This window comes from Melospiza georgiana, chromosome 7, assembly GCF_028018845.1.
Source record: "Melospiza georgiana isolate bMelGeo1 chromosome 7, bMelGeo1.pri, whole genome shotgun sequence".
Lineage (NCBI taxonomy): Eukaryota > Metazoa > Chordata > Aves > Passeriformes > Passerellidae > Melospiza > Melospiza georgiana.
In genome coordinates, this window is record NC_080436.1 from 38,927,246 (window position 1) to 38,947,836 (window position 20,591).

At 42.6% G+C, this 20,591-nt stretch overlaps 1 protein-coding gene across 1 annotated transcript in view; it reads left to right on the forward strand.

Moving 5' to 3' along the window:
- EPC2 (enhancer of polycomb homolog 2) overlaps positions 1 to 19,787 on the forward strand; it is a 38,268-nt gene extending 18,481 nt beyond the window's left edge. Inside the window, exons 3-15 of the mRNA XM_058028322.1 lie at positions 1,610 to 1,755; positions 4,184 to 4,258; positions 4,722 to 4,853; positions 5,405 to 5,553; positions 5,741 to 5,873; positions 6,766 to 6,954; positions 7,183 to 7,272; positions 7,734 to 7,879; positions 7,974 to 8,317; positions 12,324 to 12,460; positions 14,050 to 14,209; positions 15,835 to 16,168; positions 18,508 to 19,787. Of these exons, the coding sequence (XP_057884305.1) occupies positions 1,610 to 1,755; positions 4,184 to 4,258; positions 4,722 to 4,853; positions 5,405 to 5,553; positions 5,741 to 5,873; positions 6,766 to 6,954; positions 7,183 to 7,272; positions 7,734 to 7,879; positions 7,974 to 8,317; positions 12,324 to 12,460; positions 14,050 to 14,209; positions 15,835 to 16,168; positions 18,508 to 18,580 (2,108 nt within the window). The 3' untranslated portion in view covers positions 18,581 to 19,787. The remainder of the gene's footprint in view (positions 1 to 1,609; positions 1,756 to 4,183; positions 4,259 to 4,721; positions 4,854 to 5,404; positions 5,554 to 5,740; positions 5,874 to 6,765; positions 6,955 to 7,182; positions 7,273 to 7,733; positions 7,880 to 7,973; positions 8,318 to 12,323; positions 12,461 to 14,049; positions 14,210 to 15,834; positions 16,169 to 18,507) is intronic.
- The last annotated feature ends 804 nt before the right edge of the window (positions 19,788 to 20,591 follow it).

Sequence of the window (20,591 nt, forward strand, 5' to 3'; positions counted from 1 at the left end):
TTTCTGATGTGAGACCAACATCTGCCTGAGGGCAAACAAGCTTTTTGTGGACTTGAATGGTTTCCAGCCCACATGTGAGCAGAGATGTGCTGGAGAGGCAGATGTGATGTTGAAAGCTGCAGTTGAGGCCTCATGCACAGTTAATTGTTGGAGAGCTCTTGGTCACATGCCCAGTGATAGTGTCTTAAATAAACTTGCCATGCAACTTGTATTGCTGAATTAATATTGCCAGCAGTCCTTGACACATGGTTACAGCCTGTTATTATTTTCTCCTCAAATGAATTGTTACAGTGTGTGGTAGGTCAGAGAGCTCTTGTGGCCGAGTGCTGTTGGCACAGTTGGCACAGTTGGGCAGTGTCTCCTCTCAGAGGTACCAGCTTGAGCTGAAGATGCTGAGGAGCTGCTTTTTAGCCCTTCCCAGCTGCATCTGGCTGAGTTTCTGTGCCTGAATGAATCAATAAATAAACATTGGTAGTGGTTTAACTCATTTATTGCACTGGTTCACAGAGAGGGTGGTGTTGGGCAAGGACACTGCTGACCACCTGCCTGTGCTGACCACTGGCATTTGTTTTAAAGACTTCTTTGGGTTTTCTTTTGCTCCTGGTTTGCCAAGTTTTTGTTTTAAGGTGCTCTCAAAGCACACAGGGCAGCTCAGCAGCAGAGGTTTTTAAATTAGCACTTGGTAAAGCCACAAGTTAAGAGCATGGAGATAAGATAGTGCTGGTTGTCTGTTAAGAATAGAATATATTTCATCAGGCCTGTAACTGCTGTTATTGCAGTGCTGATTGAGTTACTGGGAGTGTTCTTCCTGCTGTGTCACCCCTTCAGGGTTTTATTAGGTGTACAATTCATGTTTCTATTAACAGTTCTTACTGCCATGTGCAATTTGCTCATATTTATTGTAAAATTTTATTTCTGTTGTGTTACCTGAATGGGAACTTCCTTCTGCTTTTAGTAGCACCAGGAACTTTGTCAAGTATGGAAACTAATTAGCACAATTAGTAATAAAGACATGAGAACTGACTGTTTGGAGTGCCTGAAGGAATTGTCAGGCTCTGCATCCACAGCTGTGGTGCTTTTGGAGAAGTAACAATTCCCATAGGATTGGTCTAGGATTTCCACAGTTACATAAAACCAGAAAATGTTTAGTCTGTTAAATATTTTAACACTTTAGGTTTGGTGTACTGTTTAAAAATGGGCAACAGAAATTACATTGGGACTTAAGTGTAAATGCTTTATCTCCAAGTCTGGAATTTGATTGGAAATGGTCTCAGTTCTTATTATCTTCCCATGATATTCTGGAGGAGCTGTATCAGATCAGTACTATCAAGCATCTTTATTCTTCTTTTGCAAAGACACATCAAAGTTTCTGTGCCTACCACCCCTTCAAGTCACTTCAAATGAAACTTCTTGGATTCCTTTCATATTGGAAGTTGGAGACAAGCAACTTCTACCTGCTGTGTGTTACATGGGGAAACTTTTCAGCATCAGAAAGTGTTCTGGCAGAGGAGTGCTGGTCTGGAACTTGCTCAGTGATTTTTGGTTTCTGATCACAGATGTGTGCCCAGAGTGTGTTACTCACCCAGCATTTCAATTTCTTGTGTTGCAGCCTTTAATCTGGACAATGAGCAGCCAGATTATGATATGGACTCTGAGGATGAGACCCTTCTGAACAGGCTGAACAGGAAGATGGAAATCAAGCCACTGCAGTTTGAGATAATGGTTGACAGGCTGGAAAAAGCCAGTTCCAGTCAGGTATGGTGGGAAGAAATCATAAAATGGAGGTTTTGCTTTCCTGAGGGGTGCTTGGTTTTATTTCCTGCTGACAGGAGAAGTGTGTTTGTGTGAGTGTGCAGTTTCACAGAAATCACATCTGTCTCCTGTGTCAGTATTGGTACCTTCACATCAAACAGGTGGGGAAGGAGCTTTTGGGGTTGCAGGGACTGATTTTAAACTTTAACTCCTGACCACAGTGTGTTAGACACACAGCTTGGGATGTTGTAGCACAGTTGGGATGGAATAAGCTTGTGATGATCAGGAGGTGCAGAAATGGCTACAAACATACGAAAATCCAAATATTGGTACACTTGTTTCTGCTGGACATGGACTTTGGTTGGTTTTGGGGGTCAGAAGCACAGACAGTGAATTAACCTGTACCAGTGTTAAATCAGATGCTGAGGTTTTCCAGGAGTGAGGGCAGTGTCTGGAGAAGGGTCTTCCAGCCCAAAATATTCACTGCAGGACTAAACCTGGGGGATCAGTTTGTGCAGTTATTGCCCAGTGAGGTGAGGCTTTGTGGGAGGGAAAAAAACCCAAAATATTTACTCCAAAACTACACCTGAGGGATCAGTTTGTGGAAATCAAGTTTGAGCAGGTGCAGTTATTGCCCAGTGAGGTGAGGCTTTGTGGGAGGGAGAAATCCATTGTGGGATCCATGGCTCTCCCTCAGTTCCTTAACCTGATTTAGTTCAGTGCTGTCTGTTAAAAGGCCAAAATATTGAATTTTTCTCTGTCTTAGAGCAACTTCAGAAAGGCAGAGATTTCTTATTATGCTAAGAAAATGGGAATGAATGGAAAAATAGGAAATACACTGGATGATACTTGTTGAACATGCACTTGGGCTTGTTGGAGCTTTGATAGAGACACCCCTGTTCTGGCTTTCAGTTCAGGCCATTCTAGTGCTCACTTTTCATGCTCAACATTCACCCCTCTAATGCTGGTTTCACCTTTCTTGCTGGGGTAATGAAGTTAAATTTAAGATTTGAAGCTGCTTGTCAAAAATAAAATGTTAGAAGAACACAGGTTTTTCTCTAGACACAAGCAGCTCTTGCAGGTTATTGGGGCCTGGGTAGGGCAGTGGCTGGTGGGGTTTGGGTGCTGCTCCCATTTCCCAGGTGCCTGGAATATTAAATTTATAAATGCCTGATCCCTGGAATATTAAATTTAGGATGTTGCTGGGAATGCCTTCCCTGCCCAGGAGGGGTTCCAGGCTTTCCTCCTGGGCATTTATACCAGGATTCTGCATCTGCAGGCAAACACAGGCTCAGCTTCACTTTCCCAGCTGGGCGCTCAAGGCTGAAGTGATTTTTAAAAATATTTTTATATTTTTAATTTTTAAATTTATTATCTAATTTTTTAATATATATATATATTTATAAGAAATACCTTAATGGGAAAAAAGGAGCAAAAGACAAATAAAACTGAAATTATTTCTAAGCAATACTTTTTCCTTTTTTAACAAAAACAGTTCAGTGCTTTTTAAATTCTACCACAGATTGCAAAGGTTTTATTCTGCTTGGGCTGGAACTAGCACTTGCAGAGTAGCCATGGTTACACTCAGGATTTCCTTATTTTTCCAAAATGTGTTGTTTCCTTTTTTTGCTTCTCCTAACGTAGGGACGAGATTAAAGTTTGACACGTTGCAAAAGTGCAAATTAAATTGTTCAGTTGTTATTTTTCAAATTAGGGGGCAGATGAAGTGCTGCCTTTTTTTTTAAGTAATACTAAGTGCTATTTTCTTTTTGTTTAATGAATGGGTTGAAGATGATATGAGCCTGTTAATCTAATGTACTTTTTAGTGATACTTTTGCATTTATTTAGAGTCTGATTTCCATGTAAGAAGCTGAACACAGATTTATTTTTTATCTTTAAATGTTCTGTGTAGAACTAGCATCTACTGAAATAACTTAGCAAACAAGTGAACATCCTTGTGTCCCCAGGCTGGAATGAACAGGGATGGGCATTGTCCTGTTCTATCCCAAAGTAAACATTTGGGGGGGAAATAATAAAGAAATAAATTGGCTTCTAGAGAATCAACATTCAACTGCAGAGAATTACACATTCGTAAAGGTTAACCAATAAGAAACTGTTTTTATTTGTGATTCCCAAATCACGACCTGCAACTGCAGTAAGTTCTCTCTGTCCTGTGCTTGTAGTTGTTTCTGAGTGTTCTCAGATCTCATGAAAGATTGATGGGATTCTAGGCTGTTGGATGAAAGAGATGCTGCTGGTTCAGAAAAGTGGGGAGCACTCACTTGGTGACTTCAGTTTCCATGAATGTTTTTTCATCCCCTTACTCTGGTGCCGGAACATAACCAAGTTTATCCAGAAAGTGCACACCTGTGTCAGTGTGGTGACTTTGCCTGCAGCCCCCTCTGAACTGGCTGTCCCTGTTCCCCTGCAGCTTGTGACCCTCCAGGAGGCCAAACTGCTGCTCAGCGAGGACGATTACCTGATCAAGGCTGTCTATGACTACTGGGTGAGTGTTGAAGTGAGGGGAGAACGACCAATCCTTTGATGCATGAACTCGATTTATTGATCGATCAGTCAGCTTAAATAACAGTGTTAACGAACTTCATGCATATTCCAAAATCCAGGTTTATGATAGGCTAACAGAGAAAACTCTAACCACACCTTTTGTTTTACTACACCGTTGATTGTTTACACAAAACAAAACCAGTGTTCTCACCGTGATACGAACGGTTCCCAAAACTTCCACATCTGTTCTCAGGGTGCCATCTTTTCCCAGAGAGGGTGTTACACTTGTTATGGGAAGACTGCCTGAGAACTTTATTGTTTATACAATGATGCCTGAGAGAGTCTAATTGTTTATAGAAGTCAGGCTGGGAACTGCTTCACAGCTACCTGTTACTTTTCTCTCCTCAATTGCATGGCTTCATGGCCTTTTTCTTCAAGCCATGCCTGAACTAAACTCTCCACAGGTGAGGAAGCGCAAGAACTGCCGGGGGCCCTCGCTCATCCCCCAGATCAAGCAGGAGAAGAGGGATGGCTCCACCAACAACGACCCCTACGTGGCCTTCAGGAGGAGAACTGAGAAGATGCAGACCAGAAAGGTGACTTGGCAGGCTCTGCTGTTGGAATTGTACATTCCTCCCTTGGTAGGGATAATTTGGATCCCTGTCCAGCATCTTGCAGAGGACAATTTACTGTCCATCCCTTTTTAAGCTGAAACTCAGAGCAATGCCTGACACACAGCCTGCTGGGTTGGGAGCTTTCCTTTCTGTGGGAAGCAGTTCCCAGTTTTTGTATTTGTAGCATGGAATGATTTGAACCAGAAAATCTGTAATCACCCATCCTTTGGACACCTGCACACCCTTACTGTGTGTGGAATCAAGGTGTAGGCTTGAATTCCTTGTTCTGACAAACTTCCACTGGCTTGATCACAAATCTGAGCAAAACATGCAAAGTTCTTCTCAGCTTACTCTTCAAACTGGGTTTGTTTGCTTTTTGGGGCTTTGTTTGCCAAGTAGGATCTGCTTTAGGAAAAGCTGCTTTGGAGTGTCCTCATGAGCCTCGTTTGCAGCAGCATTATATAACTTCATTTTTGTAGTTTGTGCCTCGTGGCTTTTGCTTTGGACTAAAAATTGGTTTCATCTCTCAACAGAACCGAAAGAACGATGAAGCATCTTATGAGAAGATGTTGAAATTAAGGAGGGAGTTTAGCAGAGCCATAACAATTTTGGAGATGATTAAGAGGAGAGAGAAAACAAAACGGGAGCTGTTGCATTTAACGTTGGAAGTTGTGGAGAAAAGGTAAAATCCCAGATTATAAAAACTAAGGTTTTAAATTTTCCTTAAATAGCTTTGAAATCGTCTCTCATTATTGTAGCAGCATAAATTTCAAAAATTAAAAGAGAAGAGGTTGGAAGACACTGGTTTGTGTCTCTCAGACATTTCCCAGTGGAAATGCAGCCCTACAGTTTCAATTCTGCTTTTTCAGGTACCACTTGGGTGATTATGGAGGTGAAATCCTCAATGAGGTGAAGCTGAACAGACCTGACAAAGAGCTGGGCACAACTCCATCATCTCTCCACAATGGCAACCACCACAAAGTTCAAGAATGTAAAGTTAAGGTGAGATTTTTTCCCTGCCATGAATCTCTTGTTCCTGGGATCATCATTCCTTTGGGATCATCATCCCCTTGGATATGCTTTGAATTCAGACCTGTCCCTGAAGAAATAACCTGAAATATTAGGAGTTAAAATGCCTGGGGGTGAGGCTGAGAGTTGAGGACCTCTGGAAATTTGTATTTAGCACCTGCGACACCTAGTGGTGCCAGAATTCCATACAGAGCCCGGAATTCCTCCCGGAATTTTGGCATTCCTGGTGTTCCTCCTCTGCTTCCCAAGCCCAGCTCCATTTGATGGGTGTTAATCCAGGGTAAATTTCAACACTTTTTAAACTGCACTGGTGCTTCTCCTTCAAATGGAGAATTTTGCAAGTGAAATAATCTTTTCAAATGGGAGCTTTGAAGTTTAATAACATTTGTGTTCAAGTGGACAGTTCAGTATCGATGGAATAATTGCTCACTGCAGAGGGTTTATGTGAGAAAAATCTCAAGTAGCCAACCCAAATACCATCACATCTGTTCAAAAGTGTCAGCTCTGTGAGAAACAGGAAACAAACTAAATTGTTTCTTTTGAACATGTCCGAGCAGTTCAGAAAATTGAAAGTGCCAAGGAAAAATGAGATCTCAGAAAATAATTGGAAGAGGAATTTCAATGACAATACACTGAGTGTAGTGCAGAGTGAGGAGCCTCTCAGGCAGTGCCATGGCTTGAGAGCTCTCTGATTATTAATAAATACCTGTAAAAACAATCACAGGTTTTTAATGTGTTCAGTACATTCTGCATTACGTGTCGCAAATACCTGCAGAGCCTTTGGAAGACAAACAGCCTGTCTTGAACTAATGAAATTTGCTGATGGTTTAATTTTTAGAGTTTTCTGTTTGTTTTCCCCGAGCAGCACCCTCACCACTCCTCCCTGAAGGAGGAGGTGTCCGATGTGGTCCGGCAGAAGAAGAAGTACCTGAAGAAGCCCAAGCTGGAGTGTGTGGTGACCCCTCAGCCCCTGGCTGAGCCCTTGCCCGTGCTCAGCAAGAGTGACATCAAGCAGTACGACTTCCACAGCTCTGATGAGGATGAGTTCCCACAGGTAACCCCGAAATCTCAGTGTGCACGAGGCAGACATTCCTGTCAGCTGGCATTTGGCCAGTCTGGCTTGTCCCGACTCTGACTGTATTCAAAAGCTCCTTGTGTAAACTGAGTTTTCCTTCCAAGTTGTAATGAACATGGCAGTTCTCATATATAAACACAAACTTTTATAATAAATACAATTACACAAATGTGGCAATTTGGAGAATGACGTTGTTCTCTGGTCCAGGTACCCTCACCAGTGTCAGAAGCAGAAGAAGAAAATGATCCTGATGGACCTTGTGCTTTCAGGAGAAGAGCAGGATGCCAGTATTATGCTGTAAGAATATGCACTATTGTGCTGTGCTGTTGGGTTTAGGGGTGGTTTCTTTAAAATTTAGGTTGGCATAGTGCCAGTGTTGGGATTCTGTTCCCACTCTCACCACCAAAGCTTTGATGCTTTGCTGAGTCCAAAGACAATTGCAGGAGCATCCCCTTTTCTGCTTGGCTCTGAAGGCTCCAGGCTGAACCTCCCACTTGCTTAGAATTACCCTCCTTTCCTTTTTCCCTTAGCCTGTGAGTTGATTCCTTTGCCAAAAGATGTTGAGATAACTGAAAACTTTTATTTTCATTTTCTCCAACGTTACCATTGCTGTTAGATGCAGAGTATTTAACAGCCTAAATATTAGAGCTTATTAGAAGCTGTTATTGGTTAACTGAACACAAACCACGTGTATGATACCCAGCAGTGCCCTCCTAGAGCACCCTTGGAATATAAAATTTCCTTTTCTTTCTTCACAGCCTCGTTTGGACCAAACGAATTCTTCGTCCGAAAGCCCAGAATTGGCAGAATTGGACAAGCTGAGGTTCAGGCATTGCCTTACAACCCTCACAATCCCAAGGAGATGTATAGGGTTTGCAAGGAGGAGGATTGGCAGGGGTGGAAGGTACAGTTGGGTCCTTTCTAATTAATTCTTGATAGGATAAAAGTATTAAAGAGAGCTGCTGAAGCTAATGCTTCTCCTCCTCCTCTTTGCCCAGGGTGATCATGGACCGAATCTCCACAGAGCACGATCCTGTCCTGAGGCAGATTGACCCCGAAATGCTGAGCAGTTTTTCAAGCTCTTCCCAGACTTTAGACTTTTCTTCTAATTTTTCACGGACCAATGCTTCCAATAAACCTTGTGAAAACAGACTGTCCCTTCCTGAAATCCTAAGCAATATCAGATCATGTCGACTGCAGTGTTTCCAGCCCAGGCTACTCAACCTCCAGGACAGTGATAGTGAAGAATGTACCTCAAGGAAAGCAGGGCAGACTGTGAATAACAAAAGAGTCTCTGCAACATCTGTAGCTTTATTGAACACCAGCAAGAATGGCATATCAGGTAGGCAAGGACTTGGCTGTTTCTGGTATTTAAAATACTGAATTTTGGTTTTCTTTCTGGCTGGACTGGTGAGATCTTCAGCACTGGTGTGCACCTAACCACAGCTACAACCTGACATACAGAAATTTCCCACAAACACTGCTTCCTCCTGCTTTGCTTCCATTAGAATTTGGAGTGCTGGATTCAAACCTTATTCAAAGCAGGGATTCTGCTCATATGAAGAATTGTTTAGGTCTAATTAAATCTTAATGGCTCTAATTGGCCTAACCTTGTTTAAGGGTAGAAGGATGCTCGTTATGAATGTAAAACCAATCTGGTGGTTTCTTAGGGAGGGTGGGTGTGGCTCATTTTTGTTGGGAGTTTTCATTTTTGACTCAGACAAATGTAGGAAGTTCCTAAGTGCCCTTAGCAGGCATGAAAATGGTACAATTTTGATAGTGGGAGAAAAACTCGCTTTAAGCTTAAATTGAGCAGTGTTTGCATCACTTGCTTCATGGGCTAGAGTTGCAATGGCTCAAGTTTTAACGCTGTCACTTCTTTATAATTAGGAAAGAATCATAATCATTGATACTTCAGAAATCTGAAAATTTGGAGATGCAGCAAATGAAATCTCCTACAACAGCAAGCAGCTGAGTATATCCCCACTCCATCCTGCTTTATAAACCAGGACAATTAAATAATAGAATAGAATGCCTCTGAATTCCATCATTTCTGTGCTTGTGGAATGCCCCATCTCTCTCAGAGCTGCAGGAACGGGTATTTATTCTCCAGTAATGTATCTCTAGAATTCCTGGGTGCTATTAAATTGCTCTGACAGAGGCACAGAATATTTATTCCAGTATGGTCACTGTAACCTTCAGATTGTTCTGTGCCATGGAAAGATTGGCACAGGAGCATTTTCCTGCTGCATGAAAACCAGATATCATGTATTACATATTTTATATAGATATTTTTGGAAGACCTTGAAGGCCTGAGGGATCACAGCTGGGGCAGAAAGGGGCACTTGAGTGTGATGGGATTATTGATAAACACCAAGAGCTGGTAAAGAAATAGCTGAAAAATGAATCAAACCAAATCTGATGGATCCAAGCCACTTTCTGGAGGAATAGTAATAAACTCGTGGTATAATTTTAGAAATCATCTGAGGAATACATTTAAATTAAATGGAAATCCCTCAGTAGTTGAAGCACATTATGCATGGAATTTATGGCTGGGGAGGACCTTTTTTGTCACAGATTTAAATTCCAAACCAGATCCTGCAGTTCTGGAACAGGATCAGACACAATAGACAGCAGAATTCTTCCCCAAATAACTGAACCAGCAAGAGGCACTGCTGCTGGATTTCCTCACTAGTAAATAGAGAATAAATTTTAAAAGGGCTGGTCAGAGTCTGGTTGTGCATTAAATGAGCACAGGCATTGTCACTGCATGTCTGGAAGTCATTCTCTTTGGGAAGTGATTGTTGAAATCAGTTAATTTTACAGCTGATTTGATGTTCCCTCCAGAGGAAATGGTGGCAGTACTTAAAATTTTTATTTTTTTTTATTATTTTGTTTTAGAGAGAATTGAAGAGTTCCTTTGATTTTTGGTACACAAGAATATTTAAAATTACCTCTGGGTTATATTTTTTCCCTGTACTAGTAAAGCAACTCTGGTATTTCCTCAAATGCATTGTACAGACAGAATTTTTTTTATTTGAAAAGCCTGGGACTAGACTTTTTTTCAAAATACCTAATGAGTGCATGAACCAAGAACCAATTTTGGAGCTGAATTATTCTCTTGGTCATGTTGTAAGCACTGCAAATGGGACAAGGGTGTCCCTAGAGAGAGGTCAGCTGCACATGATGCTGTTCCCAGCTGAAGGGTTTTGTTTGTGGAACAAAATTTTACTTTTAGAGGTGTTTTTTTCCCAGCCTTTAATGCCATGTAGGAGTAATTGAAGCAATGGCACTTTTGGGGCAGCCTGCAGAGGGTGATCTTTGGTTAAAGCCTTCAGGTCCTGAGAGAAGTGACAAAATCCAAACCTTGCAAGGAGAGAGGAGCTGGAAGTGAAGGCTGAAGTGACTTTTCCCCTTTTGTGGTGCAGTTTTTCAGCCCAGTCAGGCTCTGATGAAATGAAAACCCCCAGAAGCTGCAGAGCTCTAACCCTGCTCACAGCTCTGCCTTGGGACACGGTCAGAGTTTGTTCTTTTTTCTCCAGGAGCCTCCAGGTGTTTGATTTGGCAGAAGCAAATGATATTTAATGTGCTAATGAACATCTGCTGGTTTGTAACACGGTGAACAGCTTGGCCACTGGATAAATACCTGAAATTCAGGCACATACAGGCAGAGCAAGGGAATATTGAATTCTGTGTTACCTTCCCTGTGTCCTGGAATAGAGTATTCCATGACTTTGTGGTCTGTGACAAACTGGGAAGGAGAGGAGATGGAAAACATGAAATCTCACCTTGTTCTTAAACAGCTTTCTGTAAAACAAAACACATTTTCTGGGACTTGTTACCTCAGAATTTAAGAATAGAAATATATGTAATATTCCATAGTGCTGTTCTTGGCCATGGTGCCTTCAGCAGTGCCATGTGTTTTGTGAGGGAATGTAGCAGGCTGAGCTGATTTAACTTGGAATTTAATTCTAGGTAACAATCTGTGAGAGGAACCAAGTAAAGCTAAGCACAAACTAAACTTAGGTTGGAAATTATAATATTGCTAGAGTTTAAGAGGAGTAATTTTTAAATAATTGGACTTTTAAGTGCTCTCCTAATATGGTTGAATCCTGCTTTAATAATGTAGCAGTAAAGAAGAAGCTTCAGTTCTAATTTCTAAGCAATCCTGATTCTGGTATTTTTCCCCAATGGAATTTCAGGAGAGCCCTGAGTACTAAAAGTGAGAAATGGAGGAGCCAAACTCTGCAAGATGGATAAAACTCTTTGTTCTAATGTTAGCTCAGTGTCCCTGGATGGGAGGATATTCCTGAGAATCCAGGTGTCTGAGGTGCAGCACAGCTTCAGTCCTGCAGAAACAGAGTTGAGGATGAAGTGTTGAAATGTGTTCATGGCAATCTTTGGGAAGTGAATTCTCTCCTCCCTTGCTCCCCAGAGCACTCAGTTCTTGGCTTAGCTGCACACAGCTCAGCTTTTAGCACCAAACCCCTGCCAGTATTTTCAGTTTATCAAGTGTGCAGATTCTCCAGGGGGAGAACAATAAAACCAACTTTTCTGACTTCATTCCCTTCATGTGTTGGGCCTGGGAGATTACTGGGGTGGCATTGACCTGGTTCTCAAAAATAAACTTATTGTGGCACCCCTGCACTCTTAGAGCATTTAAAACAATAATTGGCAGAGAAACCCCCCCATGCCAGACGTGTGCTTCCCTCAGGGCAAAGGGACAGCAAGGGAAGCTGGGGGGAGAATATTAAAACCAGCTTTTCTAACTTCATTCCCTTCATGTGTTGGGCCTGGGAGATTACTGGGATGACATTAACCTGGTTCTCAAAAATAAACTTATTGTGGCACCCCTGCACTCTTAGAGCATTTAAAACAATAATTGGCAGAGAAAACACCCCATGCCAGACGTGTGCTTCCCTCAGGGCAAAGGGACAGCGAGGGGCTGTGGGAAGGGGAATTGTCCAGGAATCCCCTGCCAGTGTTCACTGGGAGAGAAGGAACCCAGCCCAGCCCAGGGTGCTTTGTCCTCAGCTCTGATTTTTGGGCTGTGCTTCTTTCCTGCAAGCCAGGCAAATCATTTCTCTTGAGCTTTTGCCTAAAGCCACTGGGGATAAAACCACCAAAGATAGAAACTGCTTAAAAGCAACAAAAGCTCTGAATTCTTTTGTTACAAATGAACTCCATGAAAGCACACAACAAACAAACACAGCCTGACCTCTCCTTTACATAATCTGTGAAGAGTTTGGGTGCAGCTGACATGATTTGTGTCATCCTCACCCACCTGAGCTGCTCTCTTGCCTTTCCCACGTGTGTTTGTGTAACTGTGGCTCCTTTCTTTCCCTCAGTGACAGGGGGCATCACAGAGGAGCAGTTCCAGACACACCAACAGCAGCTAGTGCAGATGCAGAGGCAGCAGCTGGCCCAGCTGCAGCAGAAGCAGCAATCTCAGCATTCCTCCCAACAGACACACCTGAAAGCACAGGTACTGCTCCCACCCTGCATGTGGCTTTTGTTCACAGGGCTGCTCGTCTCTCACAGCCAGTGGGGCACCCCAGTAATGTGGGATGTTTCAGAGGGAATTTAAAACACTTTGCTCAGGGAGTTTTTAACAAGTTGGCTGCATTTTACAAGGTGAGGAAGAGACTTTGTAGCTGAATGTGTTGCCTGCCTCCACAGAGTAAAAATGCCAATGTATGCTCTCAACTCTTCCTGTTTTCACTGGTTTTGTCCTCCTGCCTCTGAAGAGACTTCATTAAAATTACCTTCAATGTAATGTGTTCTGTTATGAGCAGATACTCAGTGAGCACTAAAAATTGGTAACTCTGAGAGGAAAAGGAGACCTTGCATATTTGTATATTCTGGCTTCTAAAAGAATCCCATTTTTCCTCTGAAACCCCTTGCAAGGGATTTTTGCAATGTATTTTTATATTTACATATGGATATACATGTTACATATTTTTCCATTGCACTTATTATTCTGTTAGCTTCTCTCCAGTAAAGTATAAAAGCTGTTGCTGTTGTCTGTTACTAGGAAATTGTATATTACTTTGAGCATTTTATATCCAATTGCTTGTGCTGGTTGTCCCTTCCCCTCAGTGTTTTCTACTTCAATTGATCAGGGATTCTGTGTTGGCAGATACTGATGGCATTTTTTGTAAGTGTAAAGAAACAATGCCAAAATATTTAAACAAAACAAATGAATTTTGGATCTTTAAAACATTTCAAGCTTCTCTGCAAAGTCATTTTCTTAGTTCATATAAATTGAAATTGCAGAATCAATGTTCTTTCCAGTAAGAATGGTGAGCCTTTCCAGTAGGAGCTGGGCTAACAGAGTGGGATTCCAGAATGTGCTGGGCAGTTACTCTGTGGCACAAGTCACAGAATGGAGGCACCACAGATCCTGAACATCTCTGAGGTTTGCAGCTGCCTGGAGGCAGAACAGAGAAGGTTTAAGACATGGTTGTTGTCTAGAGTAAACATCTCCAAACATGGGGAATCCTGTGTGGTTTGGGTTGGAAGGGACCTTAAAGCCCATCCAGTTCATCCAGGGTCTCCTCTCATTATCCCAGGAGGCTCCAAGCCCTGTCCAGCCTGGCCTTAGGCACTGCCAGGGATCCAGGGGCAGCCACAGCTGCTCTGGGAATTCCCAGTTCCCAGTGTCCCACCCATCCCTGCCCTCTGGCACTGGGAGCCATTCCCTGGCTCCTGTCCCTCCATCCCTTGTCCCCAGTCCCTCTGCAGCTCTCCTGGAGCCCCTTCAGGCCCTGCCAGGGGCTCTGAGCTCTGCCTGGAACCTTCCCTGCTCCAGGCTGAGCAGCACAGAACAGAAGTGATTTGCTGTGCTGAGGTCTGGCCTGGCTGCCTTGGGCAGCACTTGTGTAACCCCCATTTGGACACGGATTTCCAACTCCTCATCACTCTGGTGCCACAGAAACATTCCATGTTGTGGTGCATTAGGGCACACATGGAAGCTGTATTTATTTATTTGCTTTGCTTGTGCACTGCAGCAATCCTAAGGCATATTTCCCTTTGTACTTGGATGGTTGAGAGCCACTTTTCCTCCTCCTGCAGGGCTCCAGCACCTCTGACTGCATGTCCAAGACCCTGGATTCAGCCAGTGCCCACTTTGCTGCCTCTGCCGTGGTCAGCGCGCCGGGCCCCGGGCGCAGCGAGGGAGCCAAGGAGCAGAACACCAGCCACAACAATATCAACGGTGTTGTCCAGCCTTCAGGTGAGGAGGCCTTGAAAACCCCAGCCTGGAACCATCACCTGGTCTTAGTGCTGATTTCTAAAATATTATTGAATAACAACAAAGAAAATCAAATCTCTTCGTTGTGATCGTTTGAAGTGTTGTTCTCTGAAGTGCTTTGGAGCAGTGGTTTGAATCATGGAATATCCTGAGTTCATTTTGTTTCCCAATTTGACTAGATGGACTTTTTGGTAAATACTTTAGTGACATTTCACTGTCAAATATGAAGTTCAAGGCAAAATAGTAAGGCAAAATTTTCTGTTACTGTCCCACAAGGATGATCAAAGTCCAACTCCTCTGGACAGCCCTGAGAATCCCACCCTGTGCCTGAGAGCCTTGTCCAACAGATGATGTTAAAATGGATATGAAACCACCAAGTGCTCTTTACCTTGGAAGAGCATTATTTGCTTCTCCTTTGGTAGTCTTTATCTTCTAATAACCTGTTCAGATCAAAAGTCTAAATGACAGCATTTTAAAACCAGTGTGAGTGTGTAATGAAAGAATAAATCAACTGCTTAAAACATTTAAGTACTTTGAGAAGGAAATGGAGAAATTGATTCATTATTTGGTTGTTACCTCACTTGTATATTCAGCCAAAAATGGACTAACCAGCCTTTACTGGCATTTCTTCTGACATCACTGTTAGCCTCAAGTTTCACTGCATTTAGGATTTGTCCCAAAAAGTGTCCCCTGCCACCCTCCTGTGGTGCTGCTTGTGCTGGTGCCATCTCCACAGTGCCAAGAGGCAAATGGGATTTGGGCTGCCAAGACAAAGAAGAGGCTTTTAAAGTAATTTGTTGTTTTAGCAGCTAATGATGTGATTAGTTTTATAGACCTTCTGCCAGGCTGGGTTAATGATAATATGAAATGAATAGAGGGAGAAAAAAACACGACTGAATAAAATCAATAAGCTGGAGCAGTTCCAGCATAGAGAGAGAGATCTGTGTGTGATTCTCTGAGTTCATAGCCAAGAGGGCAGTGCTCTGAGGGTGGAAGAGCAGGCACATGGTGCTGCCTTGGAGTGGCTGCCTGGAACAGAGGCTAGGCAAGATTTAGAGAATAAAAGTGGGTATTTATTAAAGGCCTTCAGTAGATGCACCTTGGGCAGTCAGAAGCCTCTGAGAGGCCACACACAAAATGGAAAATGATCACAAGTGTTTAAGATAATTATGAGTTTGGTCCATTTGCATATCAGGGGTTAATCCTCCAGTTACAGCTTCAGGTAATGAAGTCATAGATACACCCCCAGTTCCCCCCCTCCCAGCTCACTTTTGTTTACACTTTTTTGGGCCTGAGACAGTGAGCTGTCTGAGTTTCAGGCCTAGAGGGATTGTCTGAATAAAACAGGAGAACAGCAGCTGACAGGCTGTGGAGTTTTAGAGTTATACCCTAAAGCAGTACAGGATCTGAAAAATATAAAAGCTAAATCCTAAGGCATCAATGGCAGCATGCCAAGCTGCCACTTCTGACTTTTACCATTTTGTGAAACTGTAAAATATGGACATCAATGACTTACACACTCAAAGCATTGCCCTTGAGGTTAATCTTTGCCTTTTCATCTAAGAAACATCACCTTTTTAACACCCACCATTTCTTCTGCCTAACAGGAACCTCCAGAACTTTATACTCCACCAACATGGCTTTATCATCCAGCCCAGGGATCTCAACTGTACAGCTCGTAAGGACAGTTGGCCACAGCACCACAAACCACTTAATCCCAGCCTTGTGCACGAGCAGCCCTCAGGCCCTGCCCATGAACAATTCCTGCCTGCCCAGCGCCGTGCACCTCAACAACGTCAGCGTTGTGTCTCCAGTCAATGTTCACATCAATACACGGACTTCAGCGCCCTCGCCAACTGCCTTAAAACTTGCCACAGTTGCTGCCAGCATGGACAGAGTGCCAAAGGTAACTCCCAGCAGTGCCATCAGCAGTATAGCAAGGTGAGTGGGGACAGGGCTCCTGGTTTTGTGGGAGCTCGAATCGTGGGATTGTTTGGGATTATTCATTTTGTGCTTGAATCGTGGAATTGTTTGGGTAGGAATCGCCAAAGTTAGGGTCCAACCTGGGCCTCACCCTCATCAGGGCAGAGCACTGAGTGCCACCTCAGCAGTGCCTCCCTCACCTCCCTGGGCAGTGCTTGACAGCCCTTTCCATGGAGAAATCCTTCTTTTTGTGGGAGCTTGAATCGTGGGATTGTTTGGGTAGGAATCACCAAAGTCAAAGTCTAACCCAGGGCTCACCATCACCTCATCAGAACTGAGCACTGTGTGCCACCTCAGCAGTGTCTCCCTCATCTCCCTGGGCAGTGCTAGTGCTTGACAGCCCTTTCCATGGAGAAATCCTTCTTTTTGTGGGAGCTTGAATCGTGGGATTGTTTGGGATTATTCATTTTGTGCTCGAATCATGGAATTATTTGGGTAGGAATCACCAAAGTCAGGGTCCAGCCTGGGCCTCACCCTCATCAGGGCAGAGCACTGAGTGCCACCTCAGCAGTGCCTCCCTCACCTCCCTGGGCAGTGCTTGACAGCCCTTTCCATGGAGAAATCCTTCTTTTTGTGGGAGCTTGAATCGTGGGATTGTTTGGGATTATTCATTTTGTGCTTGAATCGTGGAATTATTTGGGTAGGAATCACCAAAGTCAGGGTCCAACCTGGGCCTCACCCTCATCTCATCAGGGCAGAGCACTGAGTGCCACCTCAGCAGTGCCTCCCTCACCTCCCTGGGCAGTGCTTGACAGCCCTTTCCATGGAGAAATCCTTCCTGATGTCCCACCTGACCCTGCCGTGGTGCAGCTTCAGCCTGTGTCCTCTCCATGGTCATGGCAGGCTCTGCACTAGAGGGAATCTGTTTCACCTCTCAGAGGCTTCTCAGCACCCTCAGCATGGCCTTGGCAAACCACAAGAGCTGATTTTGCAAATTAACCCCTCAAATAACCTGCCCTGCCTTTAGGCGCCTGTACTTTGGTCAACTTCTGCTGTGTTTGAATTTTAATAGTTTCATTTGTCCCTTTTCATGCAGCATTTTCAAGTAGATTCTGTCAAATTATCCTCTTGTTCCCTCTAAATCATTGTGTAGTATTGTAAGGTACAGGCTGCCACGTGTATTTTTATGTTTACATGTGGATATATGTGTTACATATTTATGTAAAACACACACCAGAAAACAACCCATATCTTGCATATAAAATCATAACTCATAATTGTTTAGGTTGGCAAAGACCTTTAAGATCATCAAGTCCAACCATTGAGGTGTTTATTCTCATTGAACAGCAGCACTGTTATTTCAGGAGGATACTTGGATGATGTTTCATAGCAATGGCAGGAGCTTTGCAGTTGGCAAATTGTTCTGAAAATGGCAATATTTGGGATTTTTGAAGTCTCTCCTGGATTATATGGGGTTTCAAAAAACAAAAAGTCATGTTTGTAAATTGGAAAAGTAAAAAATGGTTATTAACAAACAAGTGAAAAATGAGTGCTAAAGCAGAATGGGAATTACACCACTCGGTACATTAACAGAATAACTGATGCTGAGTTATCATATCTTGATTTTGTTCCTTCAGAAGAGCTTTTAGGGGTTTAATCCATAATTTTGGCTGACAATGGACAGTTAAATGCAATAATCTCACAGAAGGCACTGCACTGTTAAATAAGAGCAGTTGTTGAGTGCCAGTATTTACTCCAAATAAACTTGGCAGTGTGTGTGTTAAGGTGCAGCTACCAGCTGTGTGAAAAGATGAAATCAGTGAGTAGAAGTGTGTGGAAAATACGAAATCAGTGAGTAGAAGTGTGTGGAAAATATGAAATCAGTGGGTAGAAGTGTGTGGAAATATGCAATCAGTGAGTAGAAGTGTGTGGAAAATATGCAATCAGTGAGTAGAAGTGTGTGGAAAATATGCAATCAGTGAGTAGAAGCGTGTGGAAAATATGAAATCAGTGAGTAGAAGTGTGTGGAAAAGATGAAATCAGTGAGTAGAAGTGTGTGGAAAAGATGAAATCAGTGAGTAGAAGTGTGTGGAAAAGATGAAATCAGTGAGTAGAACTGTGTGGAAAATACGAAATCAGTGAGTAGAAGTGTGTGGAAAATACGAAATCAGTGAGTAGAAGTGTGTGGAAAATATGAAATCAATAAGTGTGTGGAAAATATGAAATCAATAAGTGTGTGGAAAATATGAAATCAATAAGTGTGTGGAAATATGAAATCAATAAGTGTGTGGAAATATGCAATCAGTGGGTAGAAGAGTGTGAGATGTGCTCTGACTGTGGCTGCTCCTTCCTTGCAGAGAGAACCACGAGCCAGAGCGCCTGGGCTTGAACGGCCTGGCGGAGACCACAGTGGCCATGGAGGTGACATAACCCCCCAGCTGTCCCAGCTGGGTCACGCTGTGCTCCTTCTGTGCCAGCTGAATGCCACCACAGCACTCTGTGGGTCACAGAGAACTCACCCAGACCTGAATGGACTCCCGTTATATCGTGTATTAAGTCGATATATAATGTAAATTTTGTAAAATTGGGAAAATCACTACCTTGTAAAATAGTTTATTTGTATCATCAATATTATTTCTGTTACTTGAATAGTAGATATTCATCATCATGCTTTTGCACTTGAATTTGCAACTGAATGGATTAAAAAATAATTCTTTAATGGGATCATGAGCATGACATGGGATCCTGCATCACTTGTTTAAACTATTTATTTTGCCATGTTTACATTTTGTATCTTGTACAAATAAATGCAACTTTGTGTCTAAAAAAAAAGTTAAAGATTCATAGCTAGGAAACAAAAATTCTTGTAATTTTTTTCTAAAGGAAATGTAAAGTTTTCACTTGGTTCATTTTGTTTCACAATTTGACTAGATGGACTTTTTGGTAAATACTTTAGTGGCATTTCACTGTCAAATATGAAGTTCAAGGCAAAATAGTATTTTCTATTACTGTGCAGGGGAAAGGGATGGATCGATACATGCAAATTTAATGTAGTAACTCACTTTTCCATATATTTTGAATGTATATTTCTATTTATAATACCAGTTTATAAAAAATAATTACACAGGAGAGGAAAAAAAAACTGACTAGGAAAATTATGCATCTGGCACATGTCCAAATGTGCAGATCTGAGAAAATTTTCACCTTGATGCCATTTTATCCGAAGACTGCGTATTTTAACCGGCTTTCAAACTGTACCACACCACGTTAAAGGATATTTTACCAGGTATGTATTGCATTCTATATCATTGCAATAATTCATTATTGGATGTCTAGCTATCGAGCCATCCCAGGTGGTGGGGGGGGAGGGAGGGTTGTGGCAAGATTGTCTTTTCAATTTTGGAGAGTTTTCCTGTGGCTACAAGGCAAGTAACGGGTTGGAAAAAGTCTGACTGTAAGCGTTGGACACCTTGGTAGTGTAGTGTTTTAGTGACTTTTTTTATACGGTTCTTGTACATTAGATACGTGTAGTGGTGTTTCCGAATGTTTGTTTATGCACTAGTTCAGACAACTTTCCCTGTTACTTGTTCTTGATAAGTGAAAACTGCAGGGAAATAAAAATACATATCAAAACCTGCCCATGGTGCAGATGTGGTTATTTCACAGAGTGCAAGCAGGGGCAGCAGCACTGCTCAGGGCTCTGATCCTCTGATCCCAGCACATGCACAATTTCCAGAAGCCTGCAGGAATTCTGTGCTAGGGGAGGGCTGGGATGTGTGGGGCTCCCAGGATGAGGGAAGAGATGAGGATCTGACTCTATTTCAGAAGGCTGATTGATTATTTTATATATATTGTATTAAAACTATACTAAAAGAATAGAAGAAAGGATTTCATCAGAAGGCTGGCAAGGAATAGCAAGTAATGGAATGATAATAAAATCATGTGACTGACCAGAGAGTCTGCAACAGCTGGGCTGTGATTGGCCATTAATTAAAAACAACTAACATGGACAATCAAAGATTCACTTGTTGCATTCCACAGCAGCAGATAACCATTGTTTGCATTTTGTTCCTGAGGCCTCTCAGCTTCTCAGGAGAAAAAATGCTAAGGAAAGGATTTTGCATAAAATGTGTTTGTGACAGGATGAGACCTGGGGAAATGGGGAGTGGGAGTTTCTTGCCCTGCTGAAGAAATGGGCTGAATTTCTGCTGGTTTATTCTCCATATTTGGGTGTTTCTGTATTACAAATCCCAGGATCACTGAGGTTGGAAGGAACCTGGAGATGTTGTTAGTCCAGGCTCACCCTCCCAGGAAAACCTTGTCTCTGTCATGCAGTCAGTGTATTTTCCATCTTAGCTTTCTATATAAAGAACTATTTTTAATCCAAGCTGTGTTCAAACCTGTTTTGTCTTATGTTGTGTGAGTTAAAAGTCCTGGCAGC